Genomic DNA, 20,149 nt, shown 5'->3' with positions numbered 1-20,149 from the left:
TTGCTTCTTTTGGCCATAACTTTAAAAATGTACCTTTATATGTAGTGACCGATATATCATTTAAAAGGTATTATTTTGTACTTTATGACAGAGAGCGTACTTCAAAATCTTCAAAAATGGACTTATCAGTTTTTGCGAACAAACTCTTCATATATATACACATACATACATGGGGCCTACACACACACACACACATATATCCATATATATCTTACGTATTTATTTATCTGTTTATTTATGTGTTTTATCAATATTCACGTTGCTGTCCTTACAACAAAGTATTAAAACAAAGTGCTCAAGCTATATAATTATCTAGTAATCAGTTAATTTATTCATAGTTTCAACAAGAACAAAATATATATTGTGTGACATACGATACGACAAGTAGTAACAATCTGTCTGAATGATACATTGTATTACCAAGGAGGTACATAGTTCTCTCGTACCTCCTTGGTATAATACAACAGCCTTGGTAGAAGGCCATCCACGTGGGTCGAGTCGAGTCGTAATCGTCGGGAGTCGTTCGACGTTGTGCGCAAGTGAGAGATTACACGACTAGGCCGTGCCCCATGCGGATGCCCTCTGATTTGTATGTGCGATATACGTGGACTGGTTCATAGCGAAGCGGCTGTTGGGTGGTGCGTGCGACACACGTTACGGAGAAGTTCTGTTCCCACCAAATAGGTGCTCGTGGTGCCATTGAAAAACAGGTAAGTGTTTCCTTAGTCCAGTTTGTATTTGCAGAGGACGTTCTTCCTTTCTATGAGACTGCTATCCTATGTCTTATTTTTTTCTTCGATCATTCTTCTAGTCTACCTACCATCTCATCTGATGTTCGTTGACCCACATGTGTGTGACTGTGTGTGTTGGAAGGCTGACAACTCTTGATCATCCAGTGCAATGCAGCATTGCAGCAGGGACTCAAAGCTGAGCTGTGCTGCATGCATGCATGCTGTGCACTGTAGTATACAGAGATGCAGTGATGGCGATTTTGTACTTTGTTATAATGAATCAGTCGGTACAGAATCACGTATCGGGCTTGAATATCTGTCACATTTTGTCGGAGATAGGTGCCTGTTTCTCGAATTTTGAAAAGCAGAGCTCTACTACGTGTAATGAATTTCGACTAGCCATAAAATGAACAGCAGTGATTACTGCCTTCACACACACACACACACACAAGCAAGGTCACAGAGCCACAGCTCACCCGGGTAGAGCCTAAAGTACGTGTAAGGGAATATACTAGTGGTGTATTGCAGTGTGGTGTAGACTGCTAAGTGTATACAAGTGATAAACCTATGTAGGCTAGCCTAAAAACTCGTTCTATGCTGCTGTGTTCTGGAAATCTGCTCATAATGCAATGAGGGGGGCTCCGCCTCATGCCTCACGAGGCACTCTTCCCCTCTGCACCTCTGACTCTGACTAGGTACTCAAGAGGCTCTCTCCCCGCAGTGCTCATGAGGCCTCCTCTTCACTTCTCATCCATCTCACATCTGATGTATAAATGGTCGCAAGTTCACACTGTGATTTTTTTTTTTTTGTTACACACACACACATGTCCACTCTCCATGATGAGAAGAAGAAAAAAAAATCTATTGTTTTGATTAAAACTCGAGGCTTGGGGTGATCACTCAGTCTAGGCTGTGGCTAGCCTGCTGCCCGGGCAGTATTTCCCATCCCCCAATTAGCAATAATACCCTCTGTAGCTCAATAACAGAGACAGCTTAATAAATACCATCCGGTTTATTTTTGACGATTTGCATGAAGATCGCAACGCAGATAATATGCATGGGTGGTTACAAGTTCAAAGGGAACATTTCCCATTGGCTCTCTGAAGCGCCTGTCAACAGTTCCAAGCGTGACCTACTGCATGTAAAATCATGAAGAGCGCAGCGCATTTACGCGCAAGCCATATTTGGGTGCGATGCACATGACAGACAAGCCAGTGGGCGGGGACAATGAACCTCATTAAAACCAGCGGCGGTGCCAAAGTTGCCTTGTCCTTTTTTCATTGGCTTATGCGGATAGTGAACACAAGGGGGCGACATAAAAGGATACAGACACTGCAAAAAGGGCAAGAGTCTTGTCTAGGCTGTGGCTGGAGGGAAGTTTTTACCCATGAAGTGGGAATGTATGGTAGAACGAGTATCATAATCCGACTCGATTACTCCATTATTTGTACTCCACCCCCGACACTGCAGCCACATGCCTGTGTGAGTGTGTCTTCACCAGCCAGCCACACATTTCAGTCCGGGAATCCCACTCATAGGGGGGCTTCTGCTCATAAAGGAACCCTCCTCATCGTGCTCGGCCATGCGCATTAGGCCCTTGGCCCGAGATGGTCATGAGGCTTCCTTGTTCACTTCTCATCCATCTCACATCTGACATATTGTTGCAAGTCTGCACAGTGAATTTTTGTTAAACACACATATGTCCATTCTCCATGATGAAAAGGAGAAAAAAAAATTTGTCTCTGCCTTTTGACAAAAAGTGAGTTTTAATCAACCGGTGTGCAGCGACCCTCTGAAGCACGGGTGCCAGAGGGCTCGATCAAGGCAGGGCTGCTGCCACACACCTGTCGGCCTGATCCAACTCAAAAGTTTTCTGTGCTTTTTTTCTGTGGCTCTCACCTCTCCACGCATGAATCAGCTCCATGAAGCTGAACCTGAAGTCTGACATCATTTTACAAAATTTGTAAAGATGAAAATAAAATCAGAACAAGCCTGATCATGTGGATATATTCCAAATTACTATTCCAGTGATAGATAAGGTTGGTACTTGGATTTGTCAGCAAACTAATCGCTTTCTTTGTGAATTCCGCTGTCCACCTGCCATTGGGCGCCTTTCATGCAAGCGTCCGGTGGCAGACAGGGCGTAAGCCATGCAATAAATTTGTTATGTACAAAAGTCTCCTCCCGTGCATGTGTGGGCAAGCTCACTCTGAAAATCCCACAGCTTGCATTGCTTGTATGATAAGTTTGCTGACAAATTTGACTACCCACCTACTCGTATCAGTATGGAATAGTAATCTGGAATGTATGCACAAGATCAGGGTAGTTCTGAATTTGTGAAATTATGTCAGTCTTCAGTTTCATTGGGCATATTTTTGTGCACAGAGAGGTGAGAGCCACAGAAAAAAGCACCAAAACTTTTGAGTCGGATCCAGCTGATGGGTCTGTGGCAGTCCTGCATTGAGCGAACCCGCTTCAGTGGGTTGCTGCACATTGGTTGATTAAAACTTGATTTTCTTCAAAAAGTGCAGATAGAATTTTTCTTCTTCTTTTCATCATGGAGAGTGGAAATGTGTATACATTATTTAAAAAAAAAAATTAATAAATTACCATGTGAGCTTGTGACAATTTATATGTCAGATGTGAGATGGATGAGAAGTGAACAGGGGACCTCATGAGCATGACTGGGGTGCTCACGAGGAGGAGAGATCCTTATGATCAGGAGCCCTCCCCCCACCCCCATGCGGGATTCCCGGACTGATTTGTGGTTGTATCCATGGACCGTACTCGCCCAAGTGGTAGTATAGCGAGACAGAAAATCTGTCTTTGTGGAGGAATTTGATAAGATTTTTGTCGAGCCCACCGGAGGTGAGGGGAGACTAAGGGATCGCCTGTGGCATCTGTCCATCCGTCGTCCGTCCATCCGTCCGTCGTCTGTCCGTAACACTACAAAAACTTAAATAACTCTTTACTCTGGGCTTCAATTGCAATCAAACTTTGAAGGAAGAGGGGTCATACAAAGTTTCACACTTTACAATATATGAAGGTCACCTCAAGGTCAAAGCTCACAGGCAGTTGTCAATGAACTTTAGGGCCCATTAAGTTTTTATGGCGCATTTCTATTATGGGTCATAACTTTTGATCCATAGGTCCATTTGTGACCAAACTTGGATGGTAGATGTCCCTTGGGGAGTGGATGGTCACCACAAGGTCAATGGTCACAAGCATGGGTCAACGAACTTTTAGAGCCCAATGTTAAGTTTTTATGGCGCGTTTCTATTATGGGTCATAACTTTTGCTCCAAAGGTCCGTTTGTGACTAAACTTGGATGGTAGATGTCCCTTGGGGAATTGATGATCACCACAAGGTCAAAGGTCACAAGCATGGGTCAACAAACTTTAGGGCCCAATGTTAATTTTTTATGGTGCGTTTCTATTATGGGTCATAACTTTTGATCCATAACTCCATTTGTGACTAAACTTGGATGGTAGATGTCTCTTGGGGAGTGGATGGTCACCACAAGGTCAATGGTCACAAGCATGGGTCAACAAACTTTTAGAGCCCAATGTTAAATTTTATGGCACGTTTCTATTATGGGTCATAACTTTTGATCCAAAGGTCCGTTTGTGACTAAACTTGGATGGTAGATGTCTCTTGGGGAGTGGATGGTTACCACAAGGTCAGTGGTCACAAGCATGGGTCAACGAACTTTTAGAGCCCAATGTTAAGTTTTTATGGCACGTTTCTATTATGGGTCATAACTTTTGATCCATAGGTCCATTTGTGACCAAACTTGGATGGTAGATGTACCTTGGGGAGTGGATGGTCACCACAAGGTCAAAGGTCACAGGCAGGGGTTAACAAACTTTAAGGGCCCAATGTTAAGTTTTTATGGCATATTTCTTTTTTGCCATACATTTTTACACTTTTAAATCTCTTTTTATCTGTTATATCTCTTTTTTTAATCTGTTATATCCCATTCGCGTACAATTTCTTGTACGCGAATGGGCGAGACACATTATGCACTTGCCTTGTTTTATTTTCACTTGACGGTTTTCAAGAAAACAAAACAACAACAACAGCTAGAGAAACCTCTCATGTCATCTATACACTCCAAGGGGAGATGCTTAACCACTGTCCTGTCCCTATGTCATAAATTAACATCCTAGAATGACAAATTCAAACTTTTTGAAATCAACATTTAATATGATAAATACAGTGCACTCACCAGCTTTTTGAAATATCAGAGATTTGGATGGTATTTTCGTAGAAATAGACACAGCTACCAGCTCATTGACGCATGAATAGTACGCTGACAACTGATCATCGGGAAATCAGCAACTGCAGCCATGTAAACTAATTACAGTCTGGCCTTTCCTATCCAGCCTCCCTTTATCTGGATCTCTCTATTATCCTTATGCAATCTCAGGCATGATTTCTTTTTTCTTCTTCAATGTTTATTACTGGAAAAAGGGGGGATTTCAAACTTAAACAAAATGCCTGCGCAAACTCACATGAATAAACATAATTGATATATCACATCTAATTTTCATCTAGATAACATGCATTCAGACATTCACTACCCCCAGATCACTGCAAAAGCATTTACAAAAAAATTTTCATTGAATCAGGGCATAGTACAGGCAATCGTTTTTCGGCAGCTGTGTATATTATACATCAAGTCTCTCATATATGGCCAAATCTTTTATCTGGATTAGCGCTGATATATCTGGATAGGAGAGGTCGGATTGTACATAAATTGGTTTTCATGGGCAAAGCATCCCCCTTCAGTATTGGGTACAAGAGCCTTCAGTCTGCATCTGTTTTAGGAGAGGGATTCTACAGAACATACATTATATCTGCGAAAATACAGAATAATCTTTTGGTCTAGGATACAGCCACCCACATGTGACTAGACCGAGACTGCATTTCTGCCAATGTCTCATCCAGGAGGTCAGTAGCTGGACATGCAGTGTGAACAAGCTCACTGGGAAACACTAGGCAGACTTCACAACAAAACAGCATGTTGTACATGTACTTAAACTTCTCATCATGTAGCAGTGTAGTTTGGAACAGCCCACAAAACTGTCAAAGTAATGTTTTATGCAGCAATAGGCACAACCTGCAACAAAGAACATGTGGATTCCCATCATCATCACAAGAATAGTATGTTGCTCAATGCACTTCAGGATCAGGATAATTTGCAAGCCTGAATACAGTGCAGACACTGCAGTGGTTAATGATCATGTTGAAATCTAGTCCTTCATGGATCCCAGGATTTCTAACATTAGCCAGGCCAGTCAGCGGATGTAATCTATTAAATACAGGAAGGGAGTGAATATCTTGTTCAGTGAAATGAATATCCGAAAGAATAGGTATAATTCAAAAGTGACAACACATCTGAAACAGTCACTATCTTTATGGTTGAAATCAAAGTTGCCATTGCATTTTATCAGCAGGGCATTGCAAATGCACAATTTTGCTCACCTGCCTGTACCTTCTGCATGCTCCCTTGGGCAAGGGCCCTACAAATATGATTTTAACAGGCAGATGCCATTTCAACTTGAGTTACATTGAATTTGCGTTTTTGAGCACCTGTACGAATAGTTGCATGTATGTTCAGTGATGGTGTTGACTTTGTTCAGGGCAATGAATCGGAGAAAGAAGCTCCATGCACCTAAGCAGATTACTGGGGTAAATTATCCCAACAGTAGTGATTGATATTCATTCTTGATTAAGTTTTGATCATGGAGTACATTTTCACATTGCATCATTTTTTATTTATTACTGTTTTATTTTTACATTTTTTTATTATTTTATTTCAGATATTATATTCCGAAGGAAGGGCTCCTCATATTTTTTTCTTTTATTTTATGTTGTGGTAAGTAAGCATGCATCCCTTACAATTTGTTTACCCTTTGTGTAGAAAATATTTTGCAACATTCAAGAATTAAGTAACTACAGTGTGGATGGAACAATATGTGAAGCAGTGGCAGATCCAGAGGGGGGCGCATCGGGCACGCGCCCCCTCTTTATTTTTTGTTAAAGCAAAAGAAATAAAAAGAAAAACATTGGGGGAAGGGAGGCTCTTGCACCCCCCTTTAATTTTGTAAAGGTGCCTCCCCTTTACGGAAATCCTTGATCCACCCCTGTGAAGGGTTATCAATCCGTGCATTTGTTATGTCCACTTGCAGATGAAAAACTTCCTTGTATTTCATTGTTTTGTTTTCTTGTGTGCGTTGAATTGTTTTAAAGTAATTGATACGTGCTTCCAGTTCTCACCAACTTCTCAAGCCTGGCAATGTATTGAATATGTGTATTGAAATATGGTTGGTATGTAGTAAATGCCTCACTCTTCCCTCCCCCAAAAGATAGAATAAGAAATGTTCTAATTCAGAATGATGTTTAACTGCACTGACAGTCACCTGCAGTATAATTGTGTGATCATGTGAAAACACAGTGCCATTGATGACAGTGGATTGTACAGTCATGAAAATGATATACCAGGGTATTTTGCATTCTTGCAAATATTGCATACCTCTATCCCCTCCCTACCAAAGGAGGGTTTTATGGGGGGATAAAATCCTTATACTCTGCTCCATATTCCGGTATTTTATGAATTAGATACGTTCCTTTACATGGAAGCTAAGACCCCGTTTACAGTGCGAGGCTCGGCCGCGGCTCGGCCGCGGCCCAGCCCGCCTTCATTTCGGTGTAAACGCGCAAAAGGCCAAATGCGGGGCCAAAATTGGCCGCGCATTTGGCCTCACTCTGGAGGTGGTCTCGGCCGCGGCCAAGCCGCGGCCGAGCCCGGCCTCTTCCTGGATGTAAACGCAAACTGAGCCAAATGCGCGGCCAATTTTAGTCTGGCTTCCAGACCCTCTGCCCGTACTATTTCACTATTCAGGACATTAACCCCTCAACGTCGAAAACTATAGTTTAAGGTGGTTTTGTCCTGCAAAGGATTTTTCCTTCGGCAAAGGCCTTTGCCCGAACGGCGAATTCATCGCCATGCAGAGCGCTACTACAACAAAATATTGAAAGGTTTGAATTAAAAGCGCGGCCGAGCCCAGCAGTGTAAACGGACAAAATTGCGAGGCTCGGCCACGCAATTGAGGCCGGGCTCGGCTGCGGCCGAGCCCGGCCCCGCACTGTTAACGGGGTCCTAGCCTCTGCAAGCATTTCTCACAGGCCTCATCCAAGCTAGCCTTTTGTCAAGGCCCTCTCACTGTAATGGGTGAGTGAAGCGAGCCCAGCCGAGCACGACAGCGCGAGGGCCTTTTGTGATCTGCTTCACACATTATTATTCATGACACGTGAACCCTACTGAATATTCATATTAACGGGTTCTGGTCGACCAGTGGAATTGCGCGCTCCCCACCTCCTCAGCCTTGGTGTTCTCATGCATCACTGACCACCAGCGGAGGTCTGTGGCGTGCATTCGCTGTATTCAAATCGGGTTCGAGCAGACAGACACGCTGATTGGTGGACTTTTGCTCCCGAAATCGGGAAGCAAAAGTCTGTAATTCAAAGGGCTAACAAAAGGATGCGAAGCAGATCTCAAAAGGCCCTCGCGCAACCCCACTCAGCTGGGCTCTCTTCACCATACAGCGAGAGGGCCTTGACAAAAGGCTACATCCAAGCAAGCTACTTGCTTATTTGTTAGGAAGCAGTGTGTTCAAAGACATGCACTCATAATGTCACAATTGTTGTTCAAGTAAATTGCAAGTATATATTTATTTCTTTAGCATGTGTCAGTCTATATCAGGATTTTTGCAATTATTATGGTCATTTACATGGTCAAAAATTACAAGTGTTTGAACATGATCAATGACTTCAGATGATTTTTTATAGGCCCATTATGAAACTTTACCGTATAGGGAGACATACATAGGTTATTTCATTTACAAATTTGTTTACTAGCGTACCATTGACAACAATAGCAACAATAACAACAACAACAACAACAACAAGGATGTGAATCATGTCCATATAAATAGCTGCAATGATTTCTCTCAACTGTCCCCAAAGCGCCATTCCTCCTGAAGGATGAACAGAGCTCCATTTGGTGGTCCACGACCAGTCAACAATTTCATGGGCGGTGGAGGCGGAATGGGAGGGCCACCACACAACAATCCATCCAGCCACCTGTCCATTGGCACCAGCACCAACAGCCAAGACCCCGCAGCCAAAGCCTCGAGGGTCTTCATAGGAAACCTGAACCCGCTTCATGCAGATCGTCAGCAAATCTTCGAGATATTCCGCGAGTATGGCACCATTACGGGAATCTCCCTCCACAAGGGCTATGGCTTTGTCCAGTTCACATCGGAGCTGGAGGCCAGAGCTGCTGTGGAGGCGGAGCATGGCAGGAGGCTAGGAGTGCACAACCCACAGCACTTAGGTAAGCCAGTGCAGTGGCAAATGTTCTCTACAGTAATTTGCAATATTAGCTTGAAAAACATTCAGAACACAGGGCCCCTGTTGTTGTAAATGACCCACAGGGTCCAGGTCTAACTTGTTTGGGATTTCCATTGAGCTTTTGCCTGCTAAGAGAGTCTGTTGTGAGAATATTGTGCGGAAATATTGTCATTTGGTTGGTAGAAGGCTCCCCCCCCCCCATTTTTTATTTCTATTCCTTTTGTTTTGACAAAAATAGGGGGGGGGGGCGCCTAGTGCACCCCCACCTGGTGCAGCCCCACCTGGATCCACCACTCGCTGTATGTGGCCCTAAAAAGGGCCTAACCACTCCCAACATTTCGGCAAGCATGTTCTTGCTGTTTTCAAGAGAAAGAGTAGGACTCTTGAAGAACACTGCTTTGACTGGTGGTGAGGCCGCTTTAGGTATTAAAAGAAAACATAATGCTTGACTAAATGAATTGATGAATTGATAAATAAACGAATAAATGAATGAATGAATGAATGTGGATAGAAGGAGGCCTACAATTCACCATAGCCATGATACAGCCATTGATCAATTAGTAATGAATTCATAGAAACTGTGATTGCATGCTTCTTTCTGCTTTTTCAGATCTCCGTGTTGCCAGTGAACCCGACGAGAGCAGACCTGTAGGATTCAAAAGAGCATTTGGAGAGTTTGCAAATTTGTAAGTTTTTGTCATTTCTTAGACCACCAGGTGATTACCAATGTGATTTCAATTAAGTGCATTCATATTTACAGGAAAGTTGTGATGAATGAATAATCGTTCAAAATGTGTGTAGTACCTGGAAACCCTAGCTTCCATCTTGAAGCAGTAGAAAAAACAAACAAGCCCAAAACCAATATTCCCCATTTATGAAGAAGACAAACATTTGTATTGTTCAGTAACTTTTTAAGATGTGTTAGCGTATGTAATGTGTGTTCTATTAACTGAATAATTAGCAAGCAAAGGAAAATCTCTTGTATTTCCAAATATGCGTTTGCAGCATTTAGAATGTGTGGTGTCATGATCTAATAATTTGTTGTTGTTGTTGTTTAACTGGTCCACTGTCAATGACTTTTTTTTTTTTGGGGGGGGGGTATTTATATTTGTAGCACTATCTACAGTACAGCACAGACAAGTTGGAAGGGTCTCTAATGAAACTTGTTATATATGAAGGATGGCAATGTACAGTGTACAACATCATATTCAGTGATGTTAACTTTCAGTTTCAGTCAAAATTAATCTCCGTAACATGGAGGTACACTTGCAAGGCGGGATGGTCATGATTGCATTATTCCGGGGTATTCATGAATATTCTTAAACCTGCAACTACCAGTAGTACAAATGCAACAGGAAAAAATAAAATGTTCGTCCAGATCTGACAGTCTTTTATCAGCTGCAGTGTTTTTCAGTGAACAGTCATTGAATTATCTGTCATGTAGGTAACTATGCTGAGTGTTTTTCCTCTGTGATTTTCAGGAATTATTGTGTCAGTGAAGTACAGCAGATTGTATCCAATCGAAAAGATTGGATTTCATTCCATGACTGTCATTTACTGTCTATCACTCCCACTGGTAATGCCCAGTCTGTCAAAGGAGTCATTAACAATATCATGCCTATAAATCATGTTTGATTGGATGAGGACATAAAACCTTCTTGCTCTGAACTATAACCTTCACAGTGAGTTCTATGACCCAGCACTACTGCCTGCACAGCCTTCTGCAGCCAAGAGGAGGAGGTTTCATGATGCTTCCATGGATGATGAGAGGAGTGGAGATGGTGAGTACCTGCCCCCTTTTAATGAATTGTGAGGGGTAGATGTAGTGACCAGAGAACATGGCATAGAATGATACCACCCAGGGTGCTGCAAACTGGCAGTTTTCTTTTGTTATATCTAACTTTAGTTATGACCAAGCAAGTAAACAATGAAATTACATTGAGTGGATAATGTTGCAGCCTGAATTTTTACTTCGCTGTAATTGGAATTTCGTATTAACCATGTTCGTTATATCAGGAGTGCACCGTACTGACCAACCTGACTGCACAGAAGCGAGGGGAAACCTATTTTAAGCAGGTCCTTTGAAATGGGAAAGTTTCTGTATATCAGGCATTTTGCTACAGTATATCAGCAAAAACAATAAAAACAAAAGGAATTTGTTTTATAGGGATCAAGGAAAAGCATTTTGCCACATATCTGTTTGTCTTTGTAAAGAGGTTTCTATTGTGTGAGTAATCAACATATCTGAACATTTTTTTTTTCCCTTCAACCCCCAAAAGAACCCCCTGCATGGATCTGTGCCATGTGTAAGCATGTGGAGGTGTCACCGTGGGAGCTCATGAAGCATGCTGCCGCCGTCCATCAGGTGCTCATTTATGACCTCAAGGCGGGTGGAGGGAGCAAGGCCCCCAGTGGCAATGGCACCATGTAAGGCCTGTCAAAAGGGGAGGTAGGGTGCCTGCCGTCGCAGCTCCTCTGCCAGTTTCTGTATGTTGAGGGGGTGGAGACCGTCGTCGAGGGGACACGTGAGTCGGTTTAGAAGTAGCAGATGGAGGTTTAGTTTCATAGCGGATTTGTGCCAAGCGAATTGGTGCTCGTACACAAGTTTTATACTCCTTTAACAAATTTTGGAATAAGACGCTATTGGAGGATGATGATGGATTGCTTGGAAAGGGAAGGTACAAGCAGGATCCATTTGGACTGTTTCACATTTTGGTGTCATCTTATTTTACTTTATTTTTCTTAGATTTTTTACCTTGGGACAAGAAATTTTGCTATGATTTCTTGCTTGTATAAATGGCCTGTTTTTGGGTTGTTTTTTTTTTTTTTCTCTCTCTCTCTCTCTCTCTCTTGTGCGTCAATTCCCAAAGCAGGTGGGGTGGGATGTAATGGGGTGGGGAGGGGGAGGTATCAGTGGGTGATTTCTTCGCTGCCATGACAAAGTTCGGTGCACTGAAATCTCCAAATGCCCCAGCATGTGTATTACTGACTCGTACTAGGCAGCAGCATGTTTTGCGAATTCTTTGCTTCAGATATTACGCCCGTCACACTGTTTAGTGTAGGTTTTTGGTCACACAAATCAGATCTCACATGCTGCACTTTTCGGTTGATGTCCTCATTAGGTGCAGGTAAGGGTCGATTCAATTGAGCAATGTAGCTGATTTTGGTGAAGTTCTTCAAAGAAAAATGAGGATGATAGCAATCAGAAGACTGCAAGTAATGGTTAAATAAGAAGAAGCAAAACTTCGCATAGACTTGGGATTAAGGTCACTGTTGTTCTTGCTTTTAGGGAAGGCAGTGTACAAGTGGCACCAGTCTCACATATCGATTCACTGTTAACACATCCCTCTACTGAAAATTCACTTGATGTCATATTAAGGTCGTACATGTAAAGATAAGATATTTCACGCTTTCTCTCACAGATTTCAGAACTAATCGATGCTTACCCTTTATTTATTTATTCTTTTTAATTGTGAGCATTTGTCGTAACAAACTTAGTGCAGTAGTTTACATGTAACTCCTAAAGAGACAGATTCTTACAAGGGGAACATAGGGTGTGTTCGAGCGCTCTCCTAAAGCGAACTGTACCGTACTGTACCCGCACCAGAGGAGCGCTCGAACGCTCCTAAAGTGTACCGTACCGTACTGTACCGAGCCAAAAGTGGACTTCTTCCCGATGTGCTCCAAAAGCGAACCAAAGCGTACCAAAAGTTCGTTGTAAAGCATGCGCGTATCATGCACATACGTCACAATGCAAAGACATCATTCTCTTTGTTTGGGACAGCTGTAAGTAGTTCAAGCGCCAGGTGGATGACATTCTTCCTAAAAAATGTGTGACCTTTTCTAAAAATAACTCGTGAGGTACGCTTTCTCAACAGAGTGCTCGAACGCTCCCAAACTGGCATGGTACGGTACGGTACGCTTTAGTTCAGTTCGCTTTGGTTCGCTTTAGAGCGCTTGAACGCACCCATAGATGTGCAGTAAACAGAAATGAATAAAAAAGTAACACAAATAGAAACAATTTGTTGATTTCATGTAAATGATTCAGAGTAGAATACATGGTTGAAACAGGTGAGGAAATTAACAGCAAGCATTGTGGGGCAAAGTCTGAGATGAAGGATGGTGTGCAGGTGTGTTGCATTCTTCAGGACTCGATATGTCCTAGATAATCTTCAAATTGCATTGTTTGACCAAAGAAACCATTTTGCACAGATCTTTTGATCAATTGAAGCTGTCGTGACAAAATATATTTGTAGGATGATGTTTTCCACATTCCGATGGTACTTTGTCTGCGTAAACCATGTACAGCTAAGCCAAACAATGACATAGAATACTCTGTCAAGCAAACATATGAAAGGAAGATACAATTTAATGCAATGCTTTGATGCTAAGAAAGTAGGAATTGCAAAAACTCTTGTTGTGCCTCTCCCAGATTTCTCAAAGTATGTATTTTTCTGTGTACCTGAAATTATTGGACTTGAAGAGTGTATGTTTTGTTCTTTTTTAGATGTGGCTCATGTTTCAAATGAAAACAAAAATGTGTTACTTTGTTCATGATGTGTTTGTATCATGTGTGCTTGGCCATGAAATGGTTAAGATTTAAACCATGTTGTGTCTTTGATATCCTACACACTACTCACTAATACAAGGAGAGCGGCATGAAATGTTATGCTGAGCAAGTAAGGTGTGCATAATACAGCTTGTAAGTTCATGTAGAAGTTATATAAGTGTATCAGTATTGTCCGGTACACGCCTTCTACATGCAAAGAGAGTGATAACTTTTGTGGAAAACTAATTTTATAGTTTCTTGTACATGCGCTATTTTCACGATAATGAGGGGGAAAACAAGTTGCCTTCCTACTTTCCTGTGGAAAGTGTCAGTACTAGAATGATACAAGCACTTGTGATGCATCAGTTCTTGTCTGTCAATTGTGTATCCTCATGTCCAGAATGCCCCAGTCATAGTAAAGGATGTATATCGAAAGCAGCCACCATTTTTCCTCTTCCCTAACCCACTCAACGAAGCAATAAACTTAACACGATTTAAATCAAAGCCAACATGCAAACTAGAGACCACAACAACTTACTGTGTTCTTGATGATAGTAGTGAAATAAGAAGAGTGGCTTAGACTCTGTATTTGATGGTTATTATGACCCAGAAGTGACATTCTGGAGTATACATTTGAAAATAGCCCATTGTACAAATGTTGAGAGAATCATGTCTAAAACTCATCCCTGAACTGCCAAGAACCTTGATGCGTAATTCCCATTTTTTTTTTTTTTTTTTTTTTTAAACACTGGGCATTTGCTCAACAACGCACATGGCGAGGGCAGATCAACTTTTTGTTGTAATTTTCCGATTCAGTTTATGAGTTCATGAAATATTCTTCAAATTTACTTTGAAAGCCTGTCAACAAAATTTTCAAAGAAATATGAATAGCTTCTCATTACTGGTCCGACAATGATTTTTACTGGTCAGGGACCATCCGATCATTGCCAGTGTGCAGCACTGTCTTCAGTACAGTAGATTAAGCAGTTCAGCTGAATGTGCAGTTGAATATTTCATTCATTTAATGTATATGTATCTTCTTCAGTGCTTTAGAGACAACTGAATTCATGTTACACAGCTATCACGTCTCCCTGTTTCTGTCAGAGGCTCTTAGGGGAAAAAAAAATATCTATCTCTCCATGTCCTGACAATATGTTACAAATGCCTCTTGGATTTAGGAATTATTTTTGCCCGTTGCAGTGCACGCAACACACAAAGTGTCTCCCTGGAAGCTTCTTTTGAATCTCCCTGCTTTAGGTCCTTGAGTGAATGTTTGGCAGCTCTGATACAGTGTCAGATTTTGAATCTGTAGTCAAGTTCTGCCACCCAACATGCACAGACAAACCAACCAACCAACCAAGATTGGCCCTATCTAGAAGCATGCATCACATGTCTTTTGTCTGCTCATAGTGTGTGAAGCCTTTTGCTGTTTTGAATCAATTTGCCAAGTGCTTTGCTGTCTTGTGTGGTAATGCAAAGATTAATAGGAGTATATAAAAGGTTTTTTTTTCTCCTCTTTTTTGTTTTTTTTTTGTGAAACACAGAAAGGCACACTACAAAATTGCTGTGTGTAAGATGTGTACAAGTGCATTTACCACACCCTGTGTTTTGACTTGTGGTTTCCTAAATGACATTTTGTTTACCCCCTCATAGAAAGTTGATCCACTATTTGTTTGTACTGGCTGCCAGTGTATCAGTTTGCCTAGCCAGTGCATACCTAAATGTTCACTTTTAGGTACCTTGTGTTCATTATGCAACTCTTGTCTTCTTCTTGTTAGGTAGTTGATATTGTGAAGCAGTGGACTGATGAATTAGCTGTAGCTGTTGTAATGGAATAATTGAGACATACTTGTTTTAAAGTTGCCTTGTGTATTCTAATGTGTAGAAAAAGAAATATTTTTTCGTTATAATTGAAGAGTGACGATGAAGGCATACGTGGATTTGTGATTATCTGTGAAAATTCATCATTAGAATTAGTACTAAAGAGCAATAAGACAGTAAAGATATCGGTGAAATTTGCCACAGATGTTGTCATTTCATTCATTGTTCACTCCCACGTCACCAAGCCATTGTATCTAACCACCTAAATGACTGGTGATTTTGTTTCATTATTCCAGAAAGTTTGTAATGTTGCAGTAAGCAAACAATTGCAGCGGAGAATGTGCATTATCTGAGTAAGTGGCTTGCACATGTTAATGGCTGTAATAGTGTAGGCTATGGTTGTGCTGATTGTGTTGAAATTGCATTTAGAATAGGGAATAGCGAGAAAAAGGAAATGCACAACATGGAAGTTTGATGTCCATGCATCTTTATGCTCATCAATGAGTGTACCATGCCAACATTGCTGCCATTTGAACATTAATTACTTCATCAAAGATTGTCTAAAACCTTTCGCTTTGATATGTTTGTGTGTGCATTAATGCAACTTCTCTATTCATCAATAACAGTCTAAACTTCTTGGCTTCTCTTATGTGATCTGTCACAGGAGGCATCAACTTACAGATGCAATTTAATTTGTTTTTCATTGTTGCTGTTTATAAAGCTAAGCTTATATTTTATTGTTGGTCAAAAAAAGGAAAAAAGGAGTTTATCTCAAATCCCAATGCAACTGTTTGAAAATGATTTTGTTGTGAATTCATTTCTTTTCCTTTACTGTTTCCTGTAGTCTGAAAAAGTTTCCCCATCTCCTGAAGGTTGTTTGTGCAACAAGGAAAGACAGTGCAAAAATGAAATGACTTTTGTGCACCACAATATGGAATGTATGTCTCTGTCAACATTCACTTTATATTGTGTTTAACCATATTCTATGGCATGGTTTGCTAAGAAGCCTTTTTTGCTGATATTCTTCTCTGGAGCAATTGGATGGTCTGTGTCAAAAATTTACGCATATTTTTCGTGCCCCAGTTTAATATGTTGTTTGTCACAGCCTGGAACGATAGAGCTCTAGTAGATTTTAATATGTGCTTATGGATGTCTTCAGGTCATTCGTCATAATACTGATACATTAACCCTAGAGTTCAACAGTGTTTAACAGGATAACCTACATTTGCCAGGAAAGAAAATGTAAAAAATGAGAATGATAAATAGACTAAGAACTGATTGGAGTGTGCAGTATTGTAATCTGATATACATGTTTAGAAATGCATGAAAATGCATCAAGAGTAACAATGTTATATAATATTTGAGATCAGCCAATGAATTATAGATGTGGATTTTATAGAAGTTATTATAATACACTGTACATGTATCATCCTGGTAGGAGGAAGTTACTTGTTTGGCATTTTGTAAGCCATCTTGTATCAACTTCCATTCAAGAGTATTTATTGTACCTGCAGCATTTCAACTTAACTTCTTCTTTTTTCTTTATCTTTTTTTAATTTTTTTTTTTTTTTTAAGGTGAGGAGAGGTTAAAAGAGTTCACCATCAGGTCCATTGGTGCTAACTCTTTGATAATCTTCTCGCAGTAAAATCCATGTAAATAGTGCTCTAAAAAAATGAATTCCAGTTCAAAGAGTAGTTTGGTAGTCAATGTATAACAAAGAGGAAGTGACCAAAGTTTATTGTTAGAATAAATGCTAAGTGTATCCTTATGTGTTGTAAATACTGCTAAATACGTATTCTTATCGTAGCGGAGAGCAATATTATACAATGATATAGTTTCCCGCTATTGGGCACCAGATAATTGGGCACTCCTTTCGAATGACGCTGGTCACTGACATAGTTGGAATGTAAATGAGGCAGGATCGTCATTAATTGGGCCACTGCTTTGTTATGTCAATTAAGCATCTTCATACCCTGCATGCTAGGGTAAGGTGAGAGTACCAAATTTTGACACCGTGAAGAGAGACATTGATACCCAGGGGCTGGACCCTTCAATGCAGATATGTGGATTGTAGCTCAAGTTCGAGTGTTTTCGTCCATTCAGTCTAAACTAGTATTACACATTATCCTTTTTGTCATGTTTACTTCGGTAATTGTGTGGATGAAACAGACATACAGATGTCAGTAGCAATTAACATACAAGTGTTGCATTTCTTTTCTTTTCTTTTTTTCATGCTGTAAATTCAAACACACTAGTCATGTCCTAGACATTTCAGATTTGTGTTGTGTCCATGTTGGGGTAGTTCTGCCAAACTATACAACTAGCAAAGTCATATGTAGAAATTACGTGGTGTGTTTAATTCAAATACTTGATGTTTCTCTGACGAAAGATGTGACTTTCATGTTTACTTTTCCCTCCTTTTTATGGCCTTGTTAACATTATGTGTTCTTTATATGTGCACATGGTGTCATCATCTTGTATCATGTTGTTGTTGTTTTTTCTCTCTCTCTCCATATTCTATTCAGTATTGAAAGAATGGTTGCCATTAAAAACCGTATGTTAATGGAAAACTTGAAAGTCTTTTGCATATGAAATATGGTTTGTGTCCTGGGTTGCCTGAACATGAGTGAGTGTGAAGAGATAATATCAATAGTAAAATGTATCATGCAATATATTTCAAGGGAAAACCCACTTAATGTTTACAAGTGCAGCCAAACAGAACGATTTCATGAAATTGGATTTGCATATCTGACCTATTCATGTCTCACACCTCAGTAATTATCTACATTAGTATATTCATCTGTTTATTCATTTTATTTGTGTATCTATCTATAAACCCAACACACACACAAAAAAAGAAGGAAACTCAACTTTTATCAATTATGTTTCTGTAATATAAGAATAGTGCATTTGTAGTTACCATTTTACAATTGATATGCTTTGTCAAAATGACGTGTGTGGTGAGTAAGAGCGGAGGGGCGATCAGAACAGAAAAGTTGCAAAAAAAAATGTTCCGTTACTTGATTGTTAACAAGAGACCCAGGGGTCTAGCGCTCACTTGAGTACGATGTGTCACGAGTTCACCTTCCACACGTTCTTACAGACTAGTGATATATACGAAGAGCAAAACAAAATTAATATTTATACACTTTACCTCGCAATATTCTTAACCGGAAATTGATTTATACTCTGCACTTTTCATGGCTTAAAATCAGTGCTCGACCAGTCTCTCCATATACCATACAGTCTGGTGTAGGCCTCAATGAATGAACCTACATTATGAACCTGCTGAATGATGATAAAGTTCTAAAGAAATTTCCTGTGGAGGGAAAAAAATCAATTTGCTTTCAGCCAGGGGTGTCTTGCTTTGTTATTTTCCACAGACTTCACTACCATATAAAAAGATAAATGACATCGAATATATTGACAACTGCATTTGCGTTGCTGTAGTCACCATACCATAGGCCTATAGAGCTCTTGTGGGCAGAACTTCCTGTTGCCTTTTTAAAAGAACCATATAGAGCAGATTGTACACCAATATGAATGAAATCATGAACCACATCACACTACTCTCATAATCATGTAAATATTGGGATGTTCATCTAACATCAGTCTATAGTTTTACTTGCCATTCATTACAATATCCTTGTACTTCATTGAGAGCTAGTTGCAATTGATTCATCAGGGGTTGAAATGAATGAAATTGAAATGAAATGAAATGAAATGAAATTTATTCATATTCCACATAGTGGACATTATATGATAAAATATACAGGGTATAACACATAGTGGACATTATATCAATACTATACAGAGTATATTACATGTATATACGAAATATCATGATATTCTGAGATACAATCACACCATGTACAAATGTGGAGGGGACTACTTAGAAGCACTGCTTGTTAAATGTAGTCCCCCTACAGATTATAGACAAAATAATATCAAAGATAAGGCTGAGTGGAATAACAAAAACACCATATATACACTATTTACAAGGGCACAATTATGAACCGTACTATGGATATACAACAAGTCATGTATATATTACAAAGCACAGGTTTATGTATAAAGTGTTTACAGTGTACATTATATACCATTAGAATAATGAATGAAACAGAAGATAACCTTCCGAGTATACTTAATGAAAGTACTTCTAGAAAACATTGATTGAAATATACATACGTTTTATTACCATAAAACTGTTTATCAATACTTATCAAGAAACAAAGTTTTGAGCTTATACTTAAAGCTATTCAAGCTCTGAGCTTGTTTTAGTGAACGATCAAAGGAATCCCAAAGCTTAGGACCAGTAAACATGAAATTTCTGTTACCAAATCTAGTTCTATTTTTAGGAAGATGATAATCATTCGCATTCCTTGTTGAGTAATTATGTATAACATTATTTTTTCGAAACATTTCCTTAAAGGGACTGTACAGTACTGGTTGAGGTAGGGATTCATGTTTTGAACATTCCTAAGTGAGATAATGCAAAGCCTCTTATGAAATATGAAAGAGCATGTAATTTTAAGAAGGATTCAACGTTTATTTGATGAAAATTGGTTTTCAGATGGCTGAGATATCCAAAAAAGTGTTAATAATAAAAGGTGACAGGCCCCAACTTTA

At 40.1% G+C, this 20,149-nt stretch overlaps 2 protein-coding genes across 2 annotated transcripts in view; both read left to right on the top strand.

Moving 5' to 3' along the window:
- The window catches only part of LOC140232902 (heterogeneous nuclear ribonucleoprotein C-like 1), a 281,840-nt gene that overhangs the window by 248,422 nt on the left and 13,269 nt on the right, over positions 1 to 20,149 (top strand). The window lies entirely within an intron of this gene.
- LOC140233117 (heterogeneous nuclear ribonucleoprotein C-like) lies at positions 645 to 11,947 on the top strand. Its single transcript, XM_072313234.1, has 5 exons — positions 645 to 710; positions 8,763 to 9,132; positions 9,760 to 9,835; positions 10,833 to 10,930; positions 11,429 to 11,947. Exons 2-5 carry the CDS (start codon positions 8,781 to 8,783, stop codon positions 11,578 to 11,580), a joined length of 678 nt encoding a protein of 225 aa, XP_072169335.1. The 5' UTR covers positions 645 to 710; positions 8,763 to 8,780; the 3' UTR covers positions 11,581 to 11,947.

This window comes from Diadema setosum, chromosome 9 (genome assembly GCF_964275005.1).
Source record: "Diadema setosum chromosome 9, eeDiaSeto1, whole genome shotgun sequence".
NCBI classification, from domain to species: Eukaryota; Metazoa; Echinodermata; class Echinoidea; order Diadematoida; family Diadematidae; genus Diadema; species Diadema setosum.
Note: the sequence above shows the minus strand (reverse complement) of the source record. Positions and strands in the feature narration are given on the sequence as shown.

What these genes read in the sequence shown, in the direction of transcription:
- LOC140233117 (XM_072313234.1), top strand. Translation starts at nt 8,781, where the DNA reads ATGAACAGAGCTCCATTTGGTGGTCCACGACCAGTCAACAATTTCATG. An exon ending in GCACAACCCACAGCACTTAG is followed by an intron (nt 9,133 to 9,759) that starts GTAAGCCAGTGC and finishes CTGCTTTTTCAG; the next exon opens with ATCTCCGTGTTGCCAGTGAA. An exon ending in TGATGAGAGGAGTGGAGATG is followed by an intron (nt 10,931 to 11,428) that starts GTGAGTACCTGC and finishes AACCCCCAAAAG; the next exon opens with AACCCCCTGCATGGATCTGT.